Raw genomic sequence first — 25,965 nt, 5'->3', positions numbered from 1 at the left:
AATTGCTTGAGGGACAATGACACTTTCATTTTTAAAATGACAAAATTACATTCATTTTACCAAAAAAGTACAGTTGACAAATATTTTAGATTATTTTCTTTAAAAATAAGTATAATTTTAAGCTTTCAGTATATACGTTAGAATTTTAAACAACATAAAATCCAAGCATAAATTTGGTTTGGAACTGGAATCTTCATTTTTCAAAATTTATTTTATAAATCTGCATCTTTATGTACAAAATTATCTTATGAAGATAATTTTAATTATTTTAAAAGCGATGAAAATAATGAATAAAATTCTTACTTTTAATGAAAACTGCATGTTAAGGAGACAAAAACAAAGGAATTTTTATTTCTTGTCTGAGCCTTTCAGAAATGGGCATGTTTTACCTTCTTGGATGAAGGATTGTAACTTCCATATGTCTGAACAGACAAAAATTCTAGTATACTACATGCTAAAATGTTGTCTTTGTCACTGACTTCACTGGAACTTTGACTCTGTCCAGTGAATTAGAGTAACTGATGTGAGAGAAAAAATTTATGCATTCCCAATAGCAACCTGAACAAAAGCAAGTCGCATATATGAAAACAATCATAATTTCAAAAGAAAATCTAGCAAGAGATATGGACAATACTCATGCTTGCCAAGAAAGGAGCAGGGAAAAGAACTGTAACCATTTCTGCTTCTGACCCTCTACGTTCCCATTCCACTCATGGTGTGGAGTTTCCCCTCTCCCATTCCTGGTGCTTCTGACCTCTTTCTCTTCTCCCTACCACCTCTTTCTCTTTTCTTGAGCAGAACAATATCAACTCTTCTTCCCTCCCACAGATATCCTTAATGGCTTCAAACTTCCATGTTGAGGACTCGTGTGCCCTTCATATATACTCATCTTCTCACCTTCACTTTCCCACTTGACATACAGGTTTGCTTCAGTTCACCCACTTACCAAATGGACATCTGCTTGACATCAAGCACCCCTTTCATCTCCAATCCATCACTGAATTCCTCCTCTCTGACCATCATCTGGTTTCTTTCAACATCTCCCATCTGCCCCCTTCCTCTCACAGACCACTCACTGACTTCTAGTACAGGAATGGTGATGATGTCTCTTCTGCTCTCTCTGTCTCTTCCCTTTTTTCCTCACAGATATGATTGTTGATTTTCTACATGTTTCATTATCCTCCACCTTTGCCTCTTTTGTCCTCTATTCTGTCATTGTCACCCACAGTTCTGGTTCACCCCAAGTACCTGCCTTCTCATTTCTGTTAAGTGTGTCTGGTAGAAAACTTGTGACTATGCTGACAACCTTCACTTCATATTTGTTCTCTTCTCTATCAGCTCTTCTATTTTGTTAGCCAAGGGATACTCCCACCCTACTTAGACTGTCTCAGAATCTGAGATATTGACTCCCGCTTCCATCTGCCATCAACAATTTGTTATATTTTCAAATAAATTTCATCAGTGCTGCCCCTCATACATCTAAGTACCCATAAACATCCACAAAGCAACCTTATTGTATTCCTTCAGATCTCCCATTTAAATCCTCCCTTTGATAACAGAGATGCAGCTGATGCTCTGTGACCACTGTTTATCATGCTCTCCTCAATTTGTCTATATCTATATCTCTTTCTTATTATACATAGAATGTACATTTTTGGGGGGCATGGATAATTTTTTTGTTCAGCAACTAGCAAAATGGGACCCTCATTCATGACTGGGTCTCCTAGATCAGTGTTTCTAGACCTTTTTTTTTTTTTTTTTTTATAAAGTAACCCTTTTCAAGAAAAGAAAAGAAAAGAAAAGAAAAGAAAAGAAAAGAAAAGAAAAGAAAAGAAAAGAAAAGAAAAGAGCCTCCAGTACCTACAGTTTTTAGACACAGAATTTTGCTTCTACCATTGCAACACATTTGTTTGGGTGTAAAAAAGTACAAAAATAATAAAGCGCTGTAAAACTTAAAACAAAAATTCAGTTTTCTCCAAATGTCAATTGTTTTGATGTACCCCCCGGGTTTCAAACTGATCAGTTTCAGCAGCAGCTGACTTGGGGACGCCTGGGGTTCTTAAGTTGATTCTGTATGTAAGTCAGAACTGGCGGTCAGTTTCAGCAGCGGCTGAATCTGGACGCCAGTTCCGACTTACATACAGATTCAACTTAAGAACAAACCTACAGTCCCTATCTTGTACGTAACCCAGGGACTGCCTGTACTTTATTAACTCATGTAATAGAGGTCTGTGTTGGGAATCTAAAGGTTACAACTCTGCTGATCACCCATATGAGAGTCAATAGTAATGCAATCTCCCTCTTTTTAGTTTGTTTTAAAAACACTAGGAAATTACTCTTCAGTCCTCTACTGAGTGGAAGAAAGTGGCCATCTTTTACCTTAGAAGTGGTTACATTTCTCTGGTGAAATGACTGATGGACCCCTCCCACTACAAGCACAACTTTAAACTGGCCTTTCCCTACAGAAGTTGGAAGTGACTTTCTTTACATGTCTTGAACCAGCTTTTGTTACCACAGTTGTCCCTTTTATCTTCAATCATTCACTTCCTTGTTGTCCTATCATCTGGAAGTAGGGAGCAGACTGGAAATTTAGCTGCTTCCAACTCTGCACTTGAAGGATGGAAGTAACCCAAATGCAGAGCTGAAATATGTGGGACTACAACATGTAACGTTAACGCTGTTGCTTATAAGCAGCTCAGGGAATCACCCTTTTTTTTTTTTTTACAAAAAAATAAAGAGAAGTAATTTTAAAGAACACCCATTTTAAAAGAAAAAAACCCGCTTTTCCTTACTCCCCCCACTTAAAATAAATCAGAGTAAAGGAAACTCGGTGTGTGTGTGTGTGTGTGTGTGTGTGTATTTTTTTTCTGTAAAGATTGTCAAGTGCATTGGGATCTTTGGCTTAAAGATATATCCAGAAATGTCAGTTATATTTGCATAACTGAGTGTTTTAAAAAATGTGGTTAAAATAGATATTGGAAAAAGCCAGAGTGTTTTCTTATTGTCACCCTGATGACAAAGGTATGGTAGAGCCTGTGTGTCTTGAAATAATTTCATGGGACATGAAGAAACACAGCCAGCCAAGCTGAATTCAGTTAAGTAAATCACATTATTTACTTAAGCCTATTCTAAAGTAGGTCCTGGTTTTCTTTTCTAAACAATGGTAAAAGAAAAGACATCTTGGGTCCAGACTTATAAATATTCTTATGAGCAAAGCTAAGCAGAAGTGGGTCAACACTAGCAGTGTCAAATTAAGTAGCAGCTAGTTTGGTTATAGCCAGTTAAAATGTAGGTACTGTATGGAACACAAAAGAGGGTTTTTTCAAAACTTTATGAGGATAGGATACTTTGTAGTTTATAGATCATGTTCAAAGACTTCTGTAAAACCTTCAGATTTTTAATGATAATCTGGTTTGTTAAAATAAAGATATTTGTATTTAGTTTATTTACTTCTATACGTCTCTACCTATTGTATCATTTGTATTGTGATAGCACCCAAATGCTTCAGAGCAGTGCTCTTTTTGTGACGGTACACACTGGTACAGGCATACCGTCACCATTTTCTGGGAGCACTTGCTGCTTTTCTCTGGCACAGCCCCCAGCCAGCCCTGGGAGCACTCATGGCAAGCCAGAGAGAAGCCTGATTGGGACATGCGGCAATTAAAGGGGCCGTGACTACATTTTGACCCCGACCTCCCAGGCTTTTTTTGTTTTTTGACTAAATCGGAAGTTGCTGTTTAGTACCGGCACCTTTCTTCTTTTTTTTTTAAAACCAAAAAAGCACTACTTCAGAGTATGGGCAGGATGGTGCTAGGTGTAGGTGTAGTTCTTGCCTTGCCTTAAAAAAATACAGTTTGATATAGCAACTGTTAGCGGTGCTGGTGGGGCTTTTGGTTCATGATTATTATATGTTACACTGGCTGTTATCAATTCAAAAATTGTTATTTGTATAAGTTAAGCACAATCCTAAAAGTATTGCTCATTCTCAAGATAAACTATATTCACATTGACTGAGGTCAAGAGAAGTTAAGAGATTTTTTTTTTTAAAAGGGATGTATATATTTTTTTCAGATACACTCACAAAAGAGCAGACACCGCTTATTATGGAAAAATCTTACTCACAACATTAGAGTTTGTCTTATGCAGCTGCAACCTTCTTACATCCAACGTTTTTTGCTGTGCTTAGTGAAAGATACTATACTAATCCTTCAGTTTGTGAACACACAATCTTTATTACTGAAGCTTACAAACAACAAAACTTCTTTTCTGCTAGAGCATGAACAGAATGTTCTCAATTTCAGAAAAATAGAACTATATAGTTAAATTCTCCAACATTCTATTTAAGCAGTCACTCTCTTGGCTTGACTTAAACTGGTTCAGTTACTGGGGAATAAATGCACTTTAAATAACAGGTTTGGAAAGCCAACATGAGCCATAGTTATATATTTCAAGCAATCGCTTTCTGCTTGACAGATTTACGGACACTGGGAATGTTAAGGCTGCATTAACATTAACTACTATAAAAAGTTTACATGGGATGTTTGAGCAAAAACAATATATATTATCTAATTTACAAGGATACAGTTTATTAAACAATATTTTCTGCTTTTCACATTGAGTAAATAATAGCAGCTACAGCAACTACGGATTTAGTCAAAGGCAGGCTGTGACAGGGTTCTTGTACGGTGGAGTTCTTTCTGCCAATACATGACCACAACTTCACTAGGTTAGTCAAACTCCATAGTGTCAAATATCTTGAAAACCTCCCAAAATGACACACCAGCACTTAGCCTTACTACAACTGCAGATCCATAAGCTACAAACACTAGCATCAACTTTACAATAAATGGCAGCATAGTCATCTGAGTGTAGTGATCTAGAAATAAAAAATTCTAGTTGCTGTTCACCTTCTGAATGGTAAACAAATCATTACTTATTTTTGTCATTGTTAGAAGAAAAGAGTCAGATTCCCAATACAGTAGACAAATGTATTTATTTTGTAGGAAATATTTATCTGTAGGAATTGGATTATATTTTTAACTATTTGATCAGTTTCTACTCAATGTTACTTCAGATTTCCTTCAAGTAGAATTTAAGAATTGTGTGCATGCACTCGGACATACAAGTAACTTCACTTAAAATTGCCCTGGTTAACACTATATCGTTACAGTATTAGGTTTGTAATCTATTAGAGAACATACTCATTTCAACTTGTGCAATGTTCCATTATCAGGTTGTTTGGCTCGCCCTAATCCACCTCCCAACTAGGCATTCCTGGATCTATGGCAAACCCCCATGCCTCAAACCTACTCCCCCGGTTAGAATGATAGGAAGGTGGAGGAGGGCAAGCCTCTGGCTGCAAATCCAGCTATGCCCCCGCCTCAACCAAACTTCACAATCATCATTGGTGAATACAGAAATAAACTATTTAAAATTATATAAAACTTATACTATGTCTGTATATCATGTCTTTTGTCAGGTGAAAAAAAAATCCCTAGAACCTAATCATCCCCCCCCCCCCCCCCCCCCCCACACACACTCTTAAAAGATTTTAAGTGAATCCAATTTCTTCCCCTAAAAATGAATGTATCTGGAACATAACTATAATTTAAGCGAGGAGTCACAGTACTCTCAGATGAGAAAAAAAGTTTATAGCTTTAATTTCCATCTCTCATCTCACACTGTAAATCTGTACAATGTTCCCAGGGAGGTGAATTTTACAAAGTAACTTGAAACATTTAATTATCTAGGACATGAGTGGCATGAAAACTAACAATTTCTAAGATAAAATAATTGGTTTAATGCAATAGATATTTGAGAGAGTTTTTCTGTCTGTGTGTCTGCTCAAGAACTCCTCCTAAATGGAAAGAGCTAGGAGAGGGGTGGGAAATAATTGCATTAATTTTTGATGGGGGGGGCCACTCCAAGAATTTAGAAAGGGATGAAGGACTGAATGCACTCTTCCGTATTAATGGAGGAAGTGCAGGGGTCTGGGATGAAGGCTGGGTGAAGAAGGGAGTTTGAAGTAAGGGACTGGGATGCAGGAAAGTGTGTGGGGTCTGGGAGGGAGTTTGGATGAAGGAGGCAGTTGTGACCTGGGTCAGCAACTAGGGTGTGGGGGTTTGGGTTGCAACTTTGGGCAAGGGGGGCTGTGACCTGGGCAAGGGACTGGAGTACAGGAGGAGGTGCAGAGGTTTGGGTTGTGACCTGGGGCAAGGTATTGGGGTGCAGGATCTGGGAAGGGATATGGATGCGGGGGGAGAGGGTTTGGGTTGTAACCTGGAGCAGGGGATTGGGGTTCAGAATCTGGGAGGCGATATTAGTGCAGGAGGGGTAGGGCAGAGAGTTTGGGAGCAGGGGAGTAATGGGGAACAGGCATGAGCCGGGAATCAACTGACTCCCAACTCATGCCTAGTCCCAAATGCACCTCTGCTTTTTAAATGTACTAAGAGCCGACAGGCTCTTAATACATTTAAAAGACTAAAGTGCAGCAGGAGGGACCCAACATGAGCCGGGACAGCTGATTCCTGGCTCGCGCCAGGTCCTCCCCACTGCACTTTAGGCTTTCAAATGCATTTAAAAGGTTGGTGTGCAGGAGAGGGGGGGCACCCTGCACGAGCTGGGAATCAGCTGTCCCAGCATGCGCTGGGTCCCTCCTGTTGCATTTAGCCTTTTACATTTATTAAGAGCCAACAGGCTTAATACATTTAAAGGACAGAGCCACAGCGGGGTTACCTCTTGGGCTAGGAGCTAATCCCACTGAGGCTCCCCCGCTTATTGACCAATTAGTTAGTTCAATTAAATGTAACATCCCTAATCCTAACTAGCTATAGTTTGTTGGGCAAGACTTAGTATTTGGGTTACCGAGAGTATGGAGATTCAAGTGCACCACATTTTCTGTAAACTGTTTCCTTTTTAAAAGTTGATCAGTGCAAAATAACCCAGTTCAATCCCCTCTATTTTTAAAATGTGTGCCTAATCTAAAAGTTTTGAGATCACAGCAAAAATGTATTAGTGTGAATAAAAGCCTCCCGGAGTATGTCTACGTTGCAGAAAACATCCAAACATACAAAAGCCCCACAGTAGAGTCAGAGTCTGGGTCTAGAGACTTAGGCTCATGCTAGACTGCTAAAAACAGCCTTGTAGATATTCCTCTCAGGCTGTTGTTTGGGGTCTGAAGCCTAGGGAGGTGGGTGGGCTTTAGGGATGCCAACTTTCTAACCATATTAACCAAACACCATTGCCCGGCTCCTTCCACCTTGCCCCATCCCACCCTGCCCCTTCTCTGAGTAGGGTTACCAGGTAGCTTCAGAAAAAATACCAGACACACTTGGGGGGTGGGAGGGGGGAGAAGGGACCAGCCGGGAGGGGAGGGGAGGGAAGAGGAGGGGGGAGAATGTGAAGCGGGGCTGGCGGGAGGGAGGGTCAGGCAGCAGCAGGACTGGCCAGGGGAGATCGGGAGGGGGGGCTGCCGGCGGGAAGCAGGGCAAGTCGGAAGCAGCGGGACTGGCCGGGGGAGATCGGGGGGAGGAGAACCGGCCAGCAGGAAGCAGGGCTAGTCAGGAGCAGCGGGGCTGGCCGAGGGAGATCGGGGGAGGAGAACCGGCCAGCAGGAAGCAGGGCTGGCCGGGAGGGAGTCGGGGGGAGCGAGCCTGGCTGGGGGAGAAGGGAGGGGGGGAGAATCGGCCGGCGGAGAGCGGGACCGACCTGGGCACATGCAGATCCAAGGGCGCTGCCTGTCCCGCGCACAGTCCCGGTGCAGCACGAGGAGTCCAACTACCACTCCACAACGCGCTTAAACAGCTCTCAGGAGCACGGACAGGGCTTCTCCTCCTCCCCAAGGAGTCACTCCTACGTCAAACGCAACCAGAGGCTCCCAGCGCCAATCACGCCCCGCCTCCCAGCCACTCTCCCCACCCCTGCCAGGCTTCCATCGGGTGCTCAGCTGGAAAACCAGAAAACCATTGTACATGTCCGCTATTTTCTGAATTTTTTTATTGGACAGAGGGCCCAAAAACCAGACTGCCCAGTTGAATACTGAACACCTGGCAACCGTATCTCTGAGGCCCTGGCTTCTGCTCATTCCACTTCCTTTCCCCCCTTCCATTGCTCACTTTCCCCCACCCACTCTTGCTTTTCCACAGGCTGGGGCATAGGTTTGGGGTATAGGAGGGGGTGATTGCTCCAGCTGGAGGGGGTGCAGGCTCTGGAGTTGGGCCAAGAATGAAGGGATTGGGGTGCAGGACAGTGTTCTGACCTGGGACAGAGTGTTGGGGTGTAGGAATGGGTAAAGGTACAAGCTTCAGGCAGCACTTATCTCAGGCGACTCTCAAAAGTGGTCAGCATTCCCACCTAATGGAAGCTGTGGAACTAATGCTCAGGGTTGGGACAGCGCACAGAGCCTTCATGGCCACCCCTGCACCTAGGAGCTGGACATGCCAGCTGCTTCCCAGAGCTATGTGGGAGCCTGCCTTAGCCCCACTATGCTGCTGATCAGACTTATCAGCTCGGTCAGCCAGGCTTTTTCACTGGGTATCCAGCTGAAAATCAGACACCTGGCAATCCTCATGGGTTTCAGAGCCTGAGCCAGAAATACTGTACCATTAAAACTAGCTGTGTGAGTCTCATGTGCCCAAGTCAGTAGGCATAGGTTCTGAGATTCACTCACCACAGTTTGTTTTGCAGTGCAGACATTCCCTAAGCCTCAAACGTAAGGCCAGATTCTCTGTGCTTTGTACAATACCACTAATATAGCTGGGTCTAAAACTGACATAAGCAGCTCAGGGAAGATTGCCCTGTACAAAGCTGATCCCGGATGACATTCAGCTGATGTAAAGGCTCTTGTGCCATCTTTTCTCCCTGTTGCCTTTACATCACTATATAGGGGGCATGTCCCTAAATCATAACAGTCCTTAGCTGTAGTTTCAGTTGCTCAGGAGGCATTTGCAGATAAAAAAAATTGAAATAATCCCTGGAATGCTCTAATTCAATACAAGGGACGTGTCACTGGAATCACAGTAATCGATATGTGAACTTTCAGACGCCTTTTTGCAATGTGCTGGTCAGTCACACCCCAGAAACTGGCCCCAAGTCCGTATGAGGCCACTCATTTAACCACTGATTTAAAAACAGAGATACAGAGCACATGGAATCAAATGTTTGCATAGAGATTTTCCAGCAGAAAAACAGATCACCATAAGGGAATAAAAATAAATCAGAATATACCTCATATGTAACACTGCAGTATGTAAGCAAACAACAGAAATTTAACAGATATATAATAAATAACAGGAAAAGAATATCAGCTAAATTTGAGAAGTTTTCCAGAACTCTCACTCTCTCAATACTGTCTAACCATTTACAGACACAGTAATTTTTATTTTACTCAAACTTTAACTTCACTGAGTAAAGGAAGATGCTTTCAGTTCGTTAGTTACAAACTCTTTTTTTCAAAGGAAGCAGAATACATCCACTTAGGAAAGGAAAATAGATCCAGACTGGGAAAAAATATAACTGAACTGCTGTGTCTAGCTATCTCCATTGCAGACAACACAGAGGCAGTATAGCAGAGGTCATAAAGTATATTTGCTGTTTTCCTAGTACCAGAATCTATAAACTTGTTAACTTGATTCCAGGATGTTAGAAGAGCAGGTGGGGGGGGAGCAGGGGGAGGATAACATATTCCATTTTAATCAGGGACAATATATTTTAAATAAAATGTAGTTGTATTTGTGCCAAGAGTCCAAGATCTCAATTAGATTTTGCAGAGATCTCCACAGTGTTCCATCTAAATGCTCTCATGGTTAATGGGCAAGTTCTTTTCCCCCCCGATCTGATATTTTGAGGCCATCATTTATATTGACAAAATTATCTTGATAGAGAACTTAAAATGATTCTCATTACCACAATAAAGAGCATCTTGCCAAGACTCACCCTATAATCCAAAAATCCCTTTACTATCACTTTTCATCTCATATGCACTCAATGTGTATTACAAATAAACAAACTCCCCATTATTTGCCAACCACTTCTGACCAACAGATTGTTCTCCAGTTTCTTTGTCCAGTATTATAAGCAAGACACTGACATCCTGTCTCATATCTACCATCTATAGACCACTCAGCCTTCCCCATCTCAACTATCCAATACGATCAAGATACCAACACAGCATTTCATAGCTTATGTTCTATTGACATAGTTAATAGTGTTCAAAGTGGCAGTTTTCACAACAACCATAATTTGGTTCTTTGCATACAGGTAATATTTATTGCTGTGATATTAATGGTCAAAAGTTAATGTGTTCCAATGATGAGTTATGGCCCTGTCACCAGCAGGGAGAATAATATTAATATAGGTTAGCAGTGGTAAATATATAAAATAACACAGTATAATGTCTAGCAAAAGTACAATACCTGCATAGGGCCTGGGATGCAAGACAAAACCCTTTCTATATTCTCAGTGTTCACATCAACATCATTTACCGCAACAAGGGCATCTCCTGGAGACAAAATAGGAACAAATTAATAAAGAATATATGCAATCACCATACAAGAGTCAACAATATGTTCTCGTCAAAATGTAAACTATCATTTGGTATTCTCAGATGATTTTCCTTAAACTTAAGTAAGCTCTTTTTTAAAATATAATATTAACATAAGCCTAAAAAAAGACAAAGATTAGTAGCTTGATTTTTCAAGTCTTTACTACTAAGCTAGGGTTTATTACTACATATCGATTTCAAAGACAACACTCAACGCTCTTTTTATCCAGAGTTATTTTATTGCATTTCTGCTGAGGTCTCATAATGGATGTCCCTCAATTTTTTCAAATCAATCATGTCTAAAATGGAACTATTTATCTTTCTCCTGAACCATCTCTGCTCACTTTCTACTTCATTTCCACTGACAAATGCTACCCTCTTGGTCTTGCAAGCTTTCATGTTCACGATCATCTTTAACCCCTTCCTTTTCTTATATCTAGGCTCTTGCCAAATTGTGCATCTGTTTCTACAAGATTTCCAAAATTCACTTTTGTACCCCTACTGCTAACATTGTAGCCTCATCATCAGCACTCTCCTCCTATCCAATTTGCTTCCTTTCCACTCTCCCATCTATTCAATAGGCTGTTACTAAAGATATCTTTCTTTCTGCTGATTCAGTCATATTACGACCAAATCATTTCAGTCCCTACAGTTGCATTCAATCTCATTTCATCTCAAGGTTTTCTCATTCTTTTTTTCAAGACTCTACATAATGCTGTCCTGCTTATCTCACTTATTTTTTACTACACTCTCCATTATACATTCATCTACTAAGTCCTCCTGCCTAACTACACGCTTTGTTTCTTTCCACTTGTGACCTGCCTATTTACCCTCCACTCCCCACTCCTGGGGCAGCCAACTACACCCTCAAGTTCCTAGTAAAGTTTCTTTCTTCTCTTTATGCCACATCTTTTCACCCTTTCTTCACAGCCTCCTTTCAGATTCTTTTTGTTAACAGGACATTAGAATTACAAGTTCAGCTCCCAAAAAGGTTTTTGTTTAAGACATTAGAAAGAACAAACACACTCCCACTAGAAAACTTTTCCAAATTAGTTCTCAGTATGTGCTGCCTGCCTGTAACCAAGACATTATGGAAAGGTTGCAAAGGCTCATTTGTCTCTCTGACCACTATCCATGTTACTCATCCATATGGGCACTAATCATATTGCTAGGTATGGCCCTAAGTAGATCAACAATGACTACAGAGCTTTGGAAACAAGGGTAAAGATGTCGGGACACAGATTGTGTTCTCATCCATTCTCCCATTGAGGATAACAGCCCAGACAGGGATATCAGCCTCCTGGAAATGAATGCATAGCTGTGCACAGGCAGCTCTCCTACATTTCAAAGGAGGAAGCGCAGCAGTCTGGAAGGCATGAGTCCCTGCTCATGCCATTTCCCTGCTGCACCTTTACCTCCCCTGTGCTGGGGGCCATGGGAGGCGGGCTTTTAAGCCAGCTCCCCCAGCACCAGCTCCTGCTTCCCCCTTGATGCCTCTCTCTGATAGAGGCAGCGGAGGGGAGGAGCAACTAATTGAGTCACTATTTATGCTTATTGTGGAGTCAACTAATTGCTTACATCCCTAACTGTAATATGCCTGTGCAGACTTGGCTTTAACTATAATTTATGAGATATGTTGCATGACTAGAATAGTGATTTAGAGGATATAGTTTGTTCTGGTTAAAGATTAAAGGTTAAAAAGTAGAAGGTGATGTCACGGTTGGGGGGTCTACTATAGACCAGCAAATTAGGAAGAAAAGGTGGATGAGGCATTTCTAAAACAAAAAACCAGAAATATCCAACACACAAGACGAGATAATAATGGGGGACGTTAACTACCAAGACACATATTGTAAAAATAATACTGCAAAACACCAAGTTTCCAGAAAGTTCTTGGAATGTATTTGAGATAATTTTTTGTTTCAGAAGGTGGAGGAAGTAACAAGGGAGACAGCTATTTTAGACTTTATTAGGACTAACAGCGAGGAACTGGTAGCAAATCTGAAAGTGGAAGGCAATTTAGGTGAAAGTTGATAGAGGGAGACAGCAGCAAAATAAGCAGAGTGGGCTTCAAAAAAGCAGACTTTAATAAACTCAGAGAACCGGTAGGACCAAAATCTAAGGTAAAAATGTTCAGGAGACGTGGCAGTTTCCAAGTGGACAGTATTAAAGGCAAAACTGCAAACTATCATGAAGTGAAGGAAATACTAGAAGACTAGTAAGAGGCCAATATGGCTCCATTAGGAGTGTTTTTATTTACCTGCCAATTAAAAAGGAACCCTACAAAAAGCAGAAACGGTGATTATTTGCTATGGAGGAATACAAAAGAATAGCCTAAGCATGTAGGAAAAGAATCAGAAAGACTAAGGCACAACATTAGTTAAACATAGAATAGGGCATAAAAGGCAATCAGAGGTTCTTCAAATAAATTAGGATCAAGAAAAAGATGAAGGAAAGCATAGGTCCTTTATTAAGCATGGAAAGAGAGCTATAACTGATGACAACACCAAGGCTGAGATATTAAATACTTATTTTGCTTCAAACATCTCTAAAAAGCTTAATGGTGTTATTCAATACAGTTATCATAAACAAGAAGTAGGAAGAAGCATAAGACAAAACAGAGGAAGAATAAATTAAAGGATTTAGATAAGATTAATGTATTCAAATCAGCAGGGGCTGATGAAATGCATTCTAGAGTACTTAGGGAACTTATTGAAGCAAACTTGGGAACCGTTAATTTTTATATTCAAGAACGCATGGATGATGGGTAAAGGTAAATATAGTACCTATCTTAAAAGGTGGAACAAGAGCATCCAGGGGAATTACAGACCAATCAGCCTAACTTTTTGGAATTTGGAAAGAGACTGGAACAAACAACCAATTTGTAAGCACCTAGTATAATTGTTCTTAAATTGTGTGTCACAAGCCCAAGTGTAGTCTATCAGCTAGGGTTGCAGCAATCCCAAATGTGCAGAGAATGCTATTTTACAAAATTACATGTGTGAGGTCATGCTATGTGGAGGATGCCATTTTTCAAAGGCTGTCTGGGGTCACAGGAAGCAACATATCTAAAATTGAGGTCATTTGGATAAATTAGAGAACAAAAATGATAAGGAGATTTAGAAAACCTGATCTGTGAGTGAAGGTTAAAAAATAGCAGGTTTAGTCTTTAAAAAGACTGAGAGGAGGACCTGATAGCAGTCTTCAGATATGCTAAGAGCGGTAATAAAGAGGCTAGTGAGAAATTGTACTCTATGTCCACCAAAGGTATCACAAAAAATAATGGACTTAATCTGAAGAAAGGACTATTTAAATTAGAGGAGTCCCTCACTTTACAATGGCATGATTTACGTTTCCCGTAAGTGCAGAAGGGGCTGAAATCCCCTCACTTACGTCCTTGGCTCCACATTTACGACGGTGTACAATGCCTGTCGTAAATGCAGGCTCAAGTTACAACGCCCCCAACTTGCGACACTATCCAAGGAGCCCATCACGTCGCAAGTCAGAGGCAGCCTATAGAATGTTTTTCCTAATATCTAAGCATCAAAGTGGTTAAGCTCTGGAATAGGCTGTCATGGGAGACTGGGGAATCCCCATCATTGTAGGTGTTTATTCAACCTGTTCTTAAAAACCTATCAGAGATGGTCTAGGTTTTCTTGGTCTTGTCACAGTGTAAAGGAATGCACTTCATTGTTTCCTGAGGTCCCTTTCAGTCCAACATTTCTATAATCCATATATTGGTATTTCTGTTACTACCATGCTACCTTGGTATCAGTGTGCCTCCTAAGTACTCAGAAACAGAAATAACAATAGATTTGTATATTTAAAGGCCAGACAAGAACAGTATAGTGATCTAGAGAGAGATCCACAAAAGAACTTAAGGCAATATTTAGGTGCTGCTGAGAACCTCAAAACCACTACCAGAAGCTATGTACACAGCTCCTCAGTGTAGGCTGGTCTGCTTCATACCTAAGTACTAGGAGGATTATCAAATCAGGCATTCCTTCTCCAATCTTGCCTACAGGACCTGGTCTAGTATGTGTGCTCAGAGCATGCTCAAACCCACACAAAATGGCCAGAAGAGGAGACAGTGATTGTTCCCCATACCACCTTACAAATTTAAGGCACAGGGTAGAACACTCACCAGGACATGGAATACCTAGGTTCAATTGTCCCCTCCATCTAATACAGAGAAAGGATTTGAACTAATATCTCCTTCCTCTTAGGAGAGTGGCCTAATCACTGGGCTGTGTGGTATACAGAAGCAAGTCTTTCTTAACCTTTCTTACATTCAATTGCATATAATACTTAAATTAGAACATTGGGACTCCCTCATTTCAAGTGAGTGTTCCAACCATAAGACTAGAAATTAGAAAGGAGTGGTGATACTGTCACCCACTTCCTACTGTTTTTTGAGTAGGCACCTGACTCCAGAAGAGGGTTTCTGGAGGAGACAACTGCTTAACTTCCCTGGAGAGGCAAGCTGTAGGCTGCATTACCCACATGGGCATTTCCTAATGGCTAGTTTAGGGCTTGCCTATACAAATACTTAGTTCATGTCACACTAGAATGTAAATCTACCCCATCTCAAGAGCTTCGTTGGTTTTCAGTATGGTTTAATGTTCATCGAACCCTATCAAGTGCATGTGAACTGTGCAGGGAGACTGTGAGATGTTTTGAGCTAGGCAAGTCCCCAAGCTACTAATGATATTCAATTTTACTTCTCCTTTCCACATAATCCAGATTCTTCATTCTCTTTGTTCCCTAATTAGCTAGCAGATACCAGTTCTCCAAGATGCTGGATTCATATCAGTCCAAAGAAGGCTGCAAAAGTTTTGGTAAGAAGTGGATTACAGTGGGAGAGGATTGTGCGTGTTCCCACAGTGGTGAGGGTTTTCTACCTTCAATCAAGATCTTGGAATCAGACTGAAACCCTTCCCCTTTTATAGTGTCAGACTAAAGCATATCTTATCATTTTGGGGTTATTTAAATTTTATTTAAATAATTGAGACAGAAACTGAAAGGGAAGGATGGATGGATATAAAATATTCTTTATTCAACACAACACGGACCTGAAACTTTTTTTAGTAATACTTGACACTAGATTTTGAAGCACAATCCCCTCTAATTATTAATACCCAAAATAAAGGAAGTGTTACAAACACCACCACTCATAAAATTTCTTTTTATTATCATAGGGAAATAGAATGGGTTTCCTTAAGATAACAACCTATAGAAAACCTCTCCTTTCAAATAATAGTAAATCTCTCTACCCAGTCAGTATTTCTTCTGCTTTACATCACAAGACAGTTTTTGGCCTATACAGTCCTTGGTATCACTTCTCCCCCAATGAGCAAAAAAAAAAAAAAAAAAAAAACCCAAAACCCTTTCCCACACATTCAGGCTACAGGTGCCTTATTTCTGTCCCATTCTAACACTATAGGTTCATCTCACCTACCTATTTAATGCAATATACATATGTACTTTTATTTTATGGGATTTAGTGATTATACCAGCTGTGCATTATTGGGCTCTGGCATGCAGAATTGGGCTTTAGCCAATCACAGCTTAATTTTCCAGAGGTGTTGAGCACTTGCAGCTGTCCTTGAAGCCAATGGAACCTGTGAGTAATCAGCAGCTCCACCCAATATTTTCTATGGGCAGAAGTAATTATATGTATTTTATTTCAAAATACATAAAAAGATGTCCTTATCAGCTTTATATATATACACACTGTATGCATTTTCCCTCTTTTAAAGATGGAGAAGTTAAACAGCTTGCCCAAAGCAACCAAAGGGAATCCATACCAGGCCAGCACAACACAAATCATGGGCTCCTAATTCTGTATGTGCTGGTATGCACACTGCCATAGTACAGAGATCACAAACAATGCATGTTATGAGGTTATGTTATCAAGAAATGTTTTTGTATGAACATAGCTTTAAGCATCCAGTATTAAAGTACTGTATCACTAATTCTATTCTGCCAACTATCATTTACAGGCACTAGAAGAAACATTAAAAATTGTTCCAGATTGCTGGCTTTGCTTAACTAAACAAATTTGTTTACTAGAGTGTTCAAAAATTTTAGACCACTGTCCGCACAACAGTAATTGTTTAATCCTCTGCCAAGTGAGAAAATTCAAACTAGCTGCACACATTTTAGTGGAAATGTAGTAAACACCCTAATATTTTTAAGTGGAAAGAAGGCTTTCATACTTGCCAGGTGATGTTTAAATTTCCTTAAGTGGAAAATTTTCAACTGCAATTTTAAAAGCAGTATTTACACATTAAATACATAAAGTGTTTTATCATTTGATACCTAACTGTTCATATATTTCAAATTTCCATTCTTGCAGTAAATATTTATTCTGTTCAATTTATAAAAATGTAAGCATGTGCTATAAATAGATCAGCTTTCCAGAGACTGAAAGCAGTCCCAAAAGGAAGCTCCCATTTTGCAAAAATGCCTTATCTTTATAGATCACTCACGAGACAGTTATGAAAAAAGCTACCTTTATCAGTGTGCTTCTCCATGGGTAGACATAAAGCAAAGGAGCTATAAAATCTATGCAGAAGCTTAATCCAGCAAATTAAAATAATCATTGGCGGGAAAGGGGTTACAAATTTTATTATGAATGTGCACTAGTAAATATGGTTATTTCTTAAAAAGACAATGTGACTTTGAAATCTAGTCCATTTAAAAAAAAAATAAATCAAGAAAAATGGATGAAAAGTGGACAGAAATAATACTATACCAGTAAAACATCCCCTGCCATGTTTTTGTGGTTTTACAATCATATTTGCCTATTTAGAGGAATATTCCCTCCAACACACTTAAAAATCAATAGCAAAAAATCAATAGCATAGGATCGGAAAGCTAAGGTTGACTTTTTTATTTATGTATTTCATACTGTAATAGAGGCTCTGCTTATGTACACAGTTATACTGGTGTAACTCCTTTGTATTCACTTATTTCAGTTTCAGAGTGGCTGACTGCAGTTCAGCTCAGACATGCATCTAAGCCAGGGGTCTCCAAACTACGGCCCGCGGGCCGGATGCGGCCCGCGAGGCCCTCTCATCCGGCCCGTGGAGACCTTTTTGTCTACGGAAAAAAAATTACGGAAACTTGTCTTGTTTTTGGAACAAGTACAGGCCAACAACATGACGCACTTTCAGCAGTGCAAGGTCTTCATGGCTGAAGCAACAGCTGAGTTCCCCACGTCATTTGCATGCGAGATCATCAAAGACCTCCAGCTGCAGTTTCAGCAGCGGTTTTCTGACTTGGATTCAAAGGCAGAAGAAGTGAGATTGTTTCAAAACCCATTTGAAGCAGATGTGGCCAGTTGCCCAGATGAACTGCAGCTGGAAGTCATTGAGTTGCAAGCAAATGACCTCCTTAGGGACAAGTTCAAAATAGGACTGGTGGGTTTTTACCAGTTTTTGCCCAAGGAAGACTTTCCTAATGTCAAAACTTTTGCATCAAGGTACCTTTCAATCTTTGGAACAACATACCTGTGTGAACAAACATTTTCAAGAATGAAATATGTGAAGAACAATTTGAGAACAAACTTGTCCGATGATAATCTCAGGTCACTGTTGATGTTAGGGACAACAAATCTAAAGCCAGAAATGTCTGCTATTTTGGCATCCAGGAAACAATTTCACCATTCACACTAATACAGGTGTTCATGTGTAGTGTATCAATGTGTTATTAAATAATAACTGAATAAAATAATATTAAATAAATAATTAAAAACAACATCCATGTTTTGATTGTTTTTTATTTGGACCTCAAGTGTGTAGTCGGCCCCCGAACTGCTGTTTGATAGTTAATGCGGCCCTCGGGCTGAAAAGTTTGGAGACCCCTGATCTAAGCAAATGAAGCTAAATCAAAATAAATATGCTGATATAGCCTTTTGTGAGCTTAAATTTTGTTTAAAAAAATCACTTTAATGTGTTGCAGATCTTTATGCTATGGATTTTGTATGCCAAAGGCTGACTGACCTCTTTATTCACAAAGTACACATTTATTTCTTCCAGTGGATTATTTAGGTGCATCTGTTGAACACAGTGCTTTTTCACAGCTCATACTTCAAGTGCACTTTTGTTAGCTCTTGTGATTATGGATAAGACAAGGAAAAAATAGTTTAGTTTACTTTCCCAAGGTGGCTTAGGTTCTACAAGGTTGATAGTAAAAGTTTCCCGTCTTGCTAAGGTTGATATAAAGGATCTTCAATGTGAATGTGTTAAGTAGGAAGCTGAATTTTTATAGTTTTAAAGAGAACCACCACACTTTAACAGAAGACTTTGCTTTGTGTGCCTCTTCTATATCTATCCAGGCCCAGGGCTGCACAAAGTGTCCAGAAATTGTTTTAACTGTCAAAATTTGTTTTGATGGTCAAAAACATTGTTTTAGTATGTAATCTACCATTTCTAATTATTCTGTTTGTGTTTCTACAAGTAAATGCACTGTTAAGTACTGTATATTAAATATACCAATAGAAGCTCTGTTTAAGCAGTAGGGGAACAATAGTAAAATCATGGCAATCTTTCTTTAGGGCAGTGGTCTCCAACCTTTTTACACCCACTATCGCTTTTTAAATGTCAGAACAAACCAAGATCTACCGTTCCATCCTTCCCCCAAGACCTCACCCCCTTCCTTGAAGCCCTGCCCTGTCTGTTCTCCTCCTCTCCATCACTTGCTATCCCTAGCCCTTATATACAGTAAGGCTACGTCTACATTGTGCGCTCTTGAACAATAACATATTCAAATGAGGCGCAGCAATGAATATCGCCTTGCATCATTTGCATACTTAATGAGCCACCATTTTTGCGCAAGGGGCTTTTGCACAAGAGCCATTCTGCCTGAAAATAAGCAGCAGAACGGCTCTTGTGCAAGAGGGGTTTTTGCGCAAGAAGGAGCAGTGTAAAGTCCCAAGGGGGAATTTAAGGTCCAATTGGCATCTGATGCACAGAACTTTCCCCACATTGGCATCAATGCTGCCTTGTATTAGTAGTACTATATTGATTTACTGAGATGACCTATTTGTAACTCTCTAATGCAGTTCTCTTTGACCTCTTAATCAAAGATGAAAGCTTTTTTACAGTATTTTAAAAAACCAACCTTGGGACTTTTGCCATTAAGATACATTACTCTCATATCTTTCTTCATACATGTGCAAACAGAGCTACCTACCTATGTCTTAAGGCACAAGTCAGTCTAACATTCAGAAAATGGCTTATCTTTAAAAGAACAGACTTTAGGCCCAGATGCTCAAAAGGCATTTAACTTCCACTGAGGGAGGGGGAGGGGGGAAAACAGTGGAAGTTAGGAATCTAAATACTTTTTGAGGATCTAGGCCTTAGTGCCTTTTTCCTTATATATACCATTTTTCTTTACTAGCCAAGGGTTCAGGCCAGAGATAAGCAGATACCATGTCCTGATCGACATGAATTGCAGATGCCAACTTAAACAGAGATTGATCTATTTCAGCCCCATATTGTTTTAGTGGAAGCAGATGCATGTCAAGAGCTCATGCAAAAGTTATCTGTATGCTCTCCAATTAAGTCACTCTGAAACACACTTCAGATTTAATATTCCCATACTACTGTCCAAAACTCCACCACATACTTCACTTATGACAGATCAACTAATTGCTGCATATATTAGAGGGCACTCTATAGTGAAAACAGACATGATATTTACATAAGCATTATCACATCTCTAGCTCTGGCTTCAAACTTTTTTCTAGTTTTCATGTCTCACAATGTTACACATAAAACCTGACATGAGATTAAATAATCTCAAACACAATTTTAATTGCTCAGTTAAATAAAAAAAACATTTAAATATTTGATGTTTTCTACATTTTCAAATATATTACAAAAGTGTACAGTACTCACTTTGTATTATTGTTAACACATTTGTGTTCAGTAAGAAAACAAAACAGTTTGAGTGCAGTTATGAAAACAAAATTCTACATTTTTAAAATTGCACTTTCACGATAGAGATTGCATTACAATACTTTTATGAGGTGAACTAAAAAATACTATGTAAAATATTAGAGCCTTCAAGTCCACTCGCTCTTATCTCTTATTCAGCCAATTACTGAAATAAACATGTCCAAGAGAGAATCCTATCCCTTTCCTATTTTAAAATGTCACCTGAAAGTGAGAACAGGCATTCCCATGGCACTGAATGACATTTACATGTCAGATGCACTAAACATTTCTATGTTCTTTCAACTATTAAACACTTTCTTTGGGTTGTAAATGACATGTATTAGTTTTTTTCATTTTCAAATATAATACATTTAAATTAATATTCTATTAACAGTGCAATTAAAAAAACACAATTACGTAGTTACTTTGTTTTGAGTTAATCACTTGTGAACTATGATTGACAGCACTAGTTTTCATTTTTCAAACACAGGGGGAAATTATTTGTTTCATAAGCATGATGGTCCATTGTTTTCCCTAATTCTCCCTGCAATAAAACAAACTCCTTCCTTTGCTGATTCTTGGGAGCAAAAAATGGAAAGAAGATGAAGTTTTGATTTCTCAGAGGACATAACTTTAAAGTTCAATTTGCCATGAAAAGAGGATATGAGATTGTCTTCCAGCTGTTGCTTCTAGTATACATTTAGGTTTGGACATGGACTAAATATCTGCAATACTACATGCAATAGAGAGGAATGATGCAGCTTTGTTCTCTTTAGTATTGTAATCCTGAATGTACCTAGCCTCTTGAGTTCTTACAGCATATTAAGAGACAAAAGTACCTTTATGTTCTCTGAGGAGGGAAAGGAAACCATGAATGGCAGAAAGATACTATGGTATTGAGTGCAGAAACAGAACAAATGTTAGTCAATAGGTAGATCGATATGGGGATGACTGTGTAGCTACTGAACAGAAGGCAATGTATAGTACTAAAAAATTAGGATACCAGTATTAACCTTTTAATCTCTGGAAGGATTTCCCTCCCCACACATGCTTCTTCTATCATTTGGGCCACTGAGAGACATCCAGTAGCATCACTTAAGTAACACCCTTCCCACAAGATAGGGACACATTTCTCCACTCTCTAACTCAATTTGAAGAAAAGAAACCAAACAATCATCCATACTGGCATATCTTATCAGAAATTCCTTCTGTCTCTAGAAGCCTAATTTTCCTCCCTAGGACTTGCTTTGGTGGACCTTTTTATATTTCTTCATTAATTCTTTCACCAGAACAGGAAAAAAAAATGTAGGGGAGAAAAATGCAACACTGGAGAACAATGTACACTTATCAAAAGATTTTATAAAATACTGAACATATTCAAAGTTCCAAGTTTTGATCGTCTTTGCTATGAAAGTATAGATCTGCATCTCTGCACTCCACTGACCTGATCAAAACAAAAAGCTGAATGTATGTGGTTTCCTTTTATTACCTTCTGTATCATGAGAAAAGCAAAAGATTGAGACTCAAAGTGAGAAGTTTCAACCAACATCTCCAGTTAAAAAAGGATACCTTCCTTTATATCTCTGCTTTCTGTACTCTTGCAACCAACAGGCATCCTATACACAGAAATTAAGGAATTGTAAGCCAGACGGAAACTACTTAGTATGAAGTGTGACATCAAACTCACTTACTCCATTACCCCATCTTATCGTAAATAAGACCTAGATTCATAAGTCTTAACGGCTACATCTAGACTGGCAAGTTGTTCCGCCAGTTGTCTACACTGGCCGCTTGAATTTCTGCAAGAACACTGACGATCTCATGTAAGATTGTCAGTGTTCTTGCGGAAATGCTATGCTGCTCCCATTCAGGCAAAAGCCCACTTGCGCAAATGCTTTTGCGCAAGAGGGCCAGTGTAGACAACGCAGTATTGTTTTGCACAAAAAAGCCCCAATCGCGAAAATGGCGATCAGGGCTTTCTTGCACAAAACCGCGTCTAGATTGGCACAGACGCTCTTCCGCAAAAAGTGCTTTTGCGGAAAAGCGTCCGTGCTAATATAGACGCTCTTTTCCGCAAATGCTTTTAACGGAAAAACTTTTCCGTTAAAACCATTTGCGGAAAATCATTCCAGTCTAGACGTAGCCAACAAGTATAGCAAAGAATAGGGAAGTGTTAGCCAAAGTGTGAACAATTACTAAATGGAGAATACGCAATGGGGAATGAATCACTAGATGATTATCTGTTCTGTTCATTCCCACAGTGGCCAATGCCAGGTGCCCCAGAAGATAGGATACTGGGCTAGATGGACCTTTGGTTGGACCCAATATAGAAGTTACGTTAGCAGTTTCTTGGAATGAGTGATAAAACAGCAAACGTAAAACAAGATTATTCATGATCCTTAAAATGAAGTTGGGCAAGCACAAGCGATTTTGTAAAAATATGAAAGGAATTACATTAGCAAAGGAGAATGTACAATAAGAGTTATTACAAACAATACTCCTAGCTGCTTGTTTCTTTGATGTTTTTCCCCTGCTCATTCAGAACAATCATGAAATAAAACCTACAACTTTTTGGGCCTTTGTTTTAATTCACCATCCCAAACAGAATTATGACAAACCTCTAACAACTTGGGGGATTTGTCTGTACAATTTGTTAATTCTTTATGAGATTGTGAACTTTAAATGCATTTTTATCAAGCTGCAAGTTCCATTTTTAGTGTGGAAGCTAGTTGCTTTTTCTATGTGTGTTTGCCCCCCGTCTAGACTGAACTGCCAAAGGTCAAACCAAAAAGGGTGGTTGATTTAATTGATACATTATTGTAGTGCAATAGCTCTAGAAAAAGAACCACTCTCAGGCAGGAGAACTGGTTTGTCTAGGGAGTGGTGGTCTGACAATGAAGTCAATAGGTAGTACTCAGTGGTGATCCTGTTAAGGCTGACCAGGATGTCATATGACAGACAGGGGAAGGCTATAAATTGCAGAAACTGCTCAGTTCCATTCTCTTTGATGCTTTTCTCCAACTTAACATATGAGAAGCTGCTGCAGAAGCTGGATGAGACACATGGGTGGACCTCATATACTTGAATACAGACTGTCCCACACAGTTTCCCCCTCGACTTGTCAATGCATGTAGATTTTTTAAATGGATTTGTGTACTTCCTATGCTATTAAATAAAGAGCAACAATGTGGTAGAACTCGGTCAAAGTGTCTGTGTGTTATTGCGCTACACCTAACACATGCCTCAAGAGAAACTGCAGCCAAGAAAGATTACACCTTTGGTGGGATTGTAGGGAAATAGTATATTTAAGGTATTGGGGTATCCTGGGGGTACTGGAAATGGGGGCCTATGCAGGTAGCCTGATTGTTTATTCCCACAATAAATTGGAAATGAAACCTGACAGAGGTAGAGCCCTAGAAATGTGCCAGACATGGCACAAGGAAACAAACAGTACTGTAGCCTGCTAAAACTCAATGAGGCTTAAAAGTTGGAGCTCTAGATGTGGTAAGTAGCCAGAGGCCACTCAAATGAAGCTGACACAAACAAAAAAGATTTAGTTTTAGAAGATCTTTGTAGTAAACAGCTTAACAGATCTAGATTAAGTGTTTTTGTTTTATGAACACACAGGGCTATTAAACAGTAAATTCTTGTTAGCAGAACAGGTGTATTTCTTCTTAGCATATAAAATATAACCATGGTTCTATCTATGTGTTTAAGTATTGCAAGAGAACATATGACTTCTGTATACATCTTTTTATATATTAAATGTATGGTACACAAATATACAGATGTTCAATCCTAGATGTTAAATGATAGTGCTACAAATTTACAAAAGGAGATACCTTATAGCAGTACTTTAAGAAACTATGAATCATTTTTCCTATTAAAATATTAATTGCCTTGTCCATTTTTCTTGTTACCCCATTTGGTTGTAAAACAAAGTGCTTAACCTGCAATATTATTAAAAAATTTAATGACCAATAAAAGTAGCTACCGTATTTCTCATTGAAAAAATTAAGTTGGATAAGCCAACTGTCCCAAAACCGTTAGTAACATAGCCAAAGAACAGCACTTCAAAATGTTCATGTTCAGAGGGGAAAAAGTTGTTTTATACCTGGTTCTCAATGTTCTGACAACCACTAAGATCACATTGCCTATCTGCATTTGTTAGTCCATATAACAAGTACCGTATTGTTCTGCATGCCCTTATTGATAAGAGTGGAATGAAGCAGTATTCTAGCAACATGGATTAGTTTGAACTGAACAAAAATGGTTCAACAGATAAACCAGTAATTCAAGAGTATTTAGATCAATTTAACTTGTTTAATTTGAAGTACATTTTAAATAAAGAACTGTTCCATTCAAGGTAGGATTCTTTAGTCTCATCTTAAGCTTTTTCTCATAAGTGATATTTTAGATCATGATGAACTTAAATTGTTTATTCTCTTCATGTAGGTACCATGTGTTTAGCTAAAATTAAACAGAAGCATCAGCCTGCAGAACTGCACTTCCGGTTTTAACCAGGGGTTTGGATGTATACTCATACGGGCTGGCTATATTGCCTTCTGCTGTACAATACAGCTATGCTAAACCAGAATGGTTTCTGACTGGAACAAACTAAATTAAAAGTGGTTTACCAAAAAAGTGTTTAGTTTTTTAACTTTACATTGCTTATGCCAGCTGAATTAAAATCCAGGCATTTAGTTTATGCAAAATATCCCTGGTACTACATACATTTCAGAGTACCCAATGTTCACTGCACATATATAATTTAGAGTATTTTTATAGGAAAATTATACTTTTTATGCCACTTGGCACAGGAGGTAGCATATTTTCCCTGTTCAAAACTGAATTATGGCAGTATGCTTTAAAGTATTTTGTTTCCAACATGTAAAAATAAAGGTTATATTGGTTGATGGTCGCTCAAGACATATAATAAACTGTACCCATTGAAAACAAAATAGAAATTTGATTTCTCCACACTTTCACATGGTATTGCCTCCTTAGCTCTGTTAAGAATAAATGCAAGACTGCCATGGAAACAACTGAAAGGTTAATGTCATCTCTTGTCTGTAACGATCTGTCTCTATGCCCATTCTTGTAGACAGCTAAAGTCAGGAAAGAAGAGGATACTAATTTAATGCAGAACTAGGGATGTAAGATATCTTGTAACCGTACCAAAAATTATCGGTTACATGATTATTCAATAGTCCTTGGGGCAGCAGCCCCACTCCTGGGGAGCCCACTGCCACTGCCATCCCTAGGAGCCAATACATGTGGGGAGCTGCCTTTCCACACTTACCAGCTCCCACCTGCCCCCTCACCGTCCGCGCTGCTGCCTCTGATAGGTTGTGGGAACAGGTAGCCATGCAGGATCCAGTGTTTGTGGGAGCCGACTTAAAAGATATTGTGATACAGAGGCAGCGGGGCGGCTATGGAATGCGTAGAGTTGTTAGGATTAACCGATAAGCTCAGGCTTAT

At 39.3% G+C, this 25,965-nt stretch overlaps 1 protein-coding gene across 1 annotated transcript in view; it reads right to left on the bottom strand.

Annotated features, from left to right (window-relative positions):
• The window catches only part of INTU (inturned planar cell polarity protein), a 116,298-nt gene that overhangs the window by 53,372 nt on the left and 36,961 nt on the right, over nt 1–25,965 (bottom strand). The window contains 1 exon segment of the mRNA XM_006131792.4: nt 10,413–10,498. Within this exon segment, the coding sequence (XP_006131854.2) occupies nt 10,413–10,498 (86 nt within the window).

Source organism: Pelodiscus sinensis, chromosome 5 (assembly GCF_049634645.1).
Source record: "Pelodiscus sinensis isolate JC-2024 chromosome 5, ASM4963464v1, whole genome shotgun sequence".
NCBI classification, from domain to species: Eukaryota; Metazoa; Chordata; order Testudines; family Trionychidae; genus Pelodiscus; species Pelodiscus sinensis.
The sequence above is the reverse complement of the archived record's forward strand: the minus strand, read 5'-3'. Positions and strand labels throughout refer to the sequence as shown.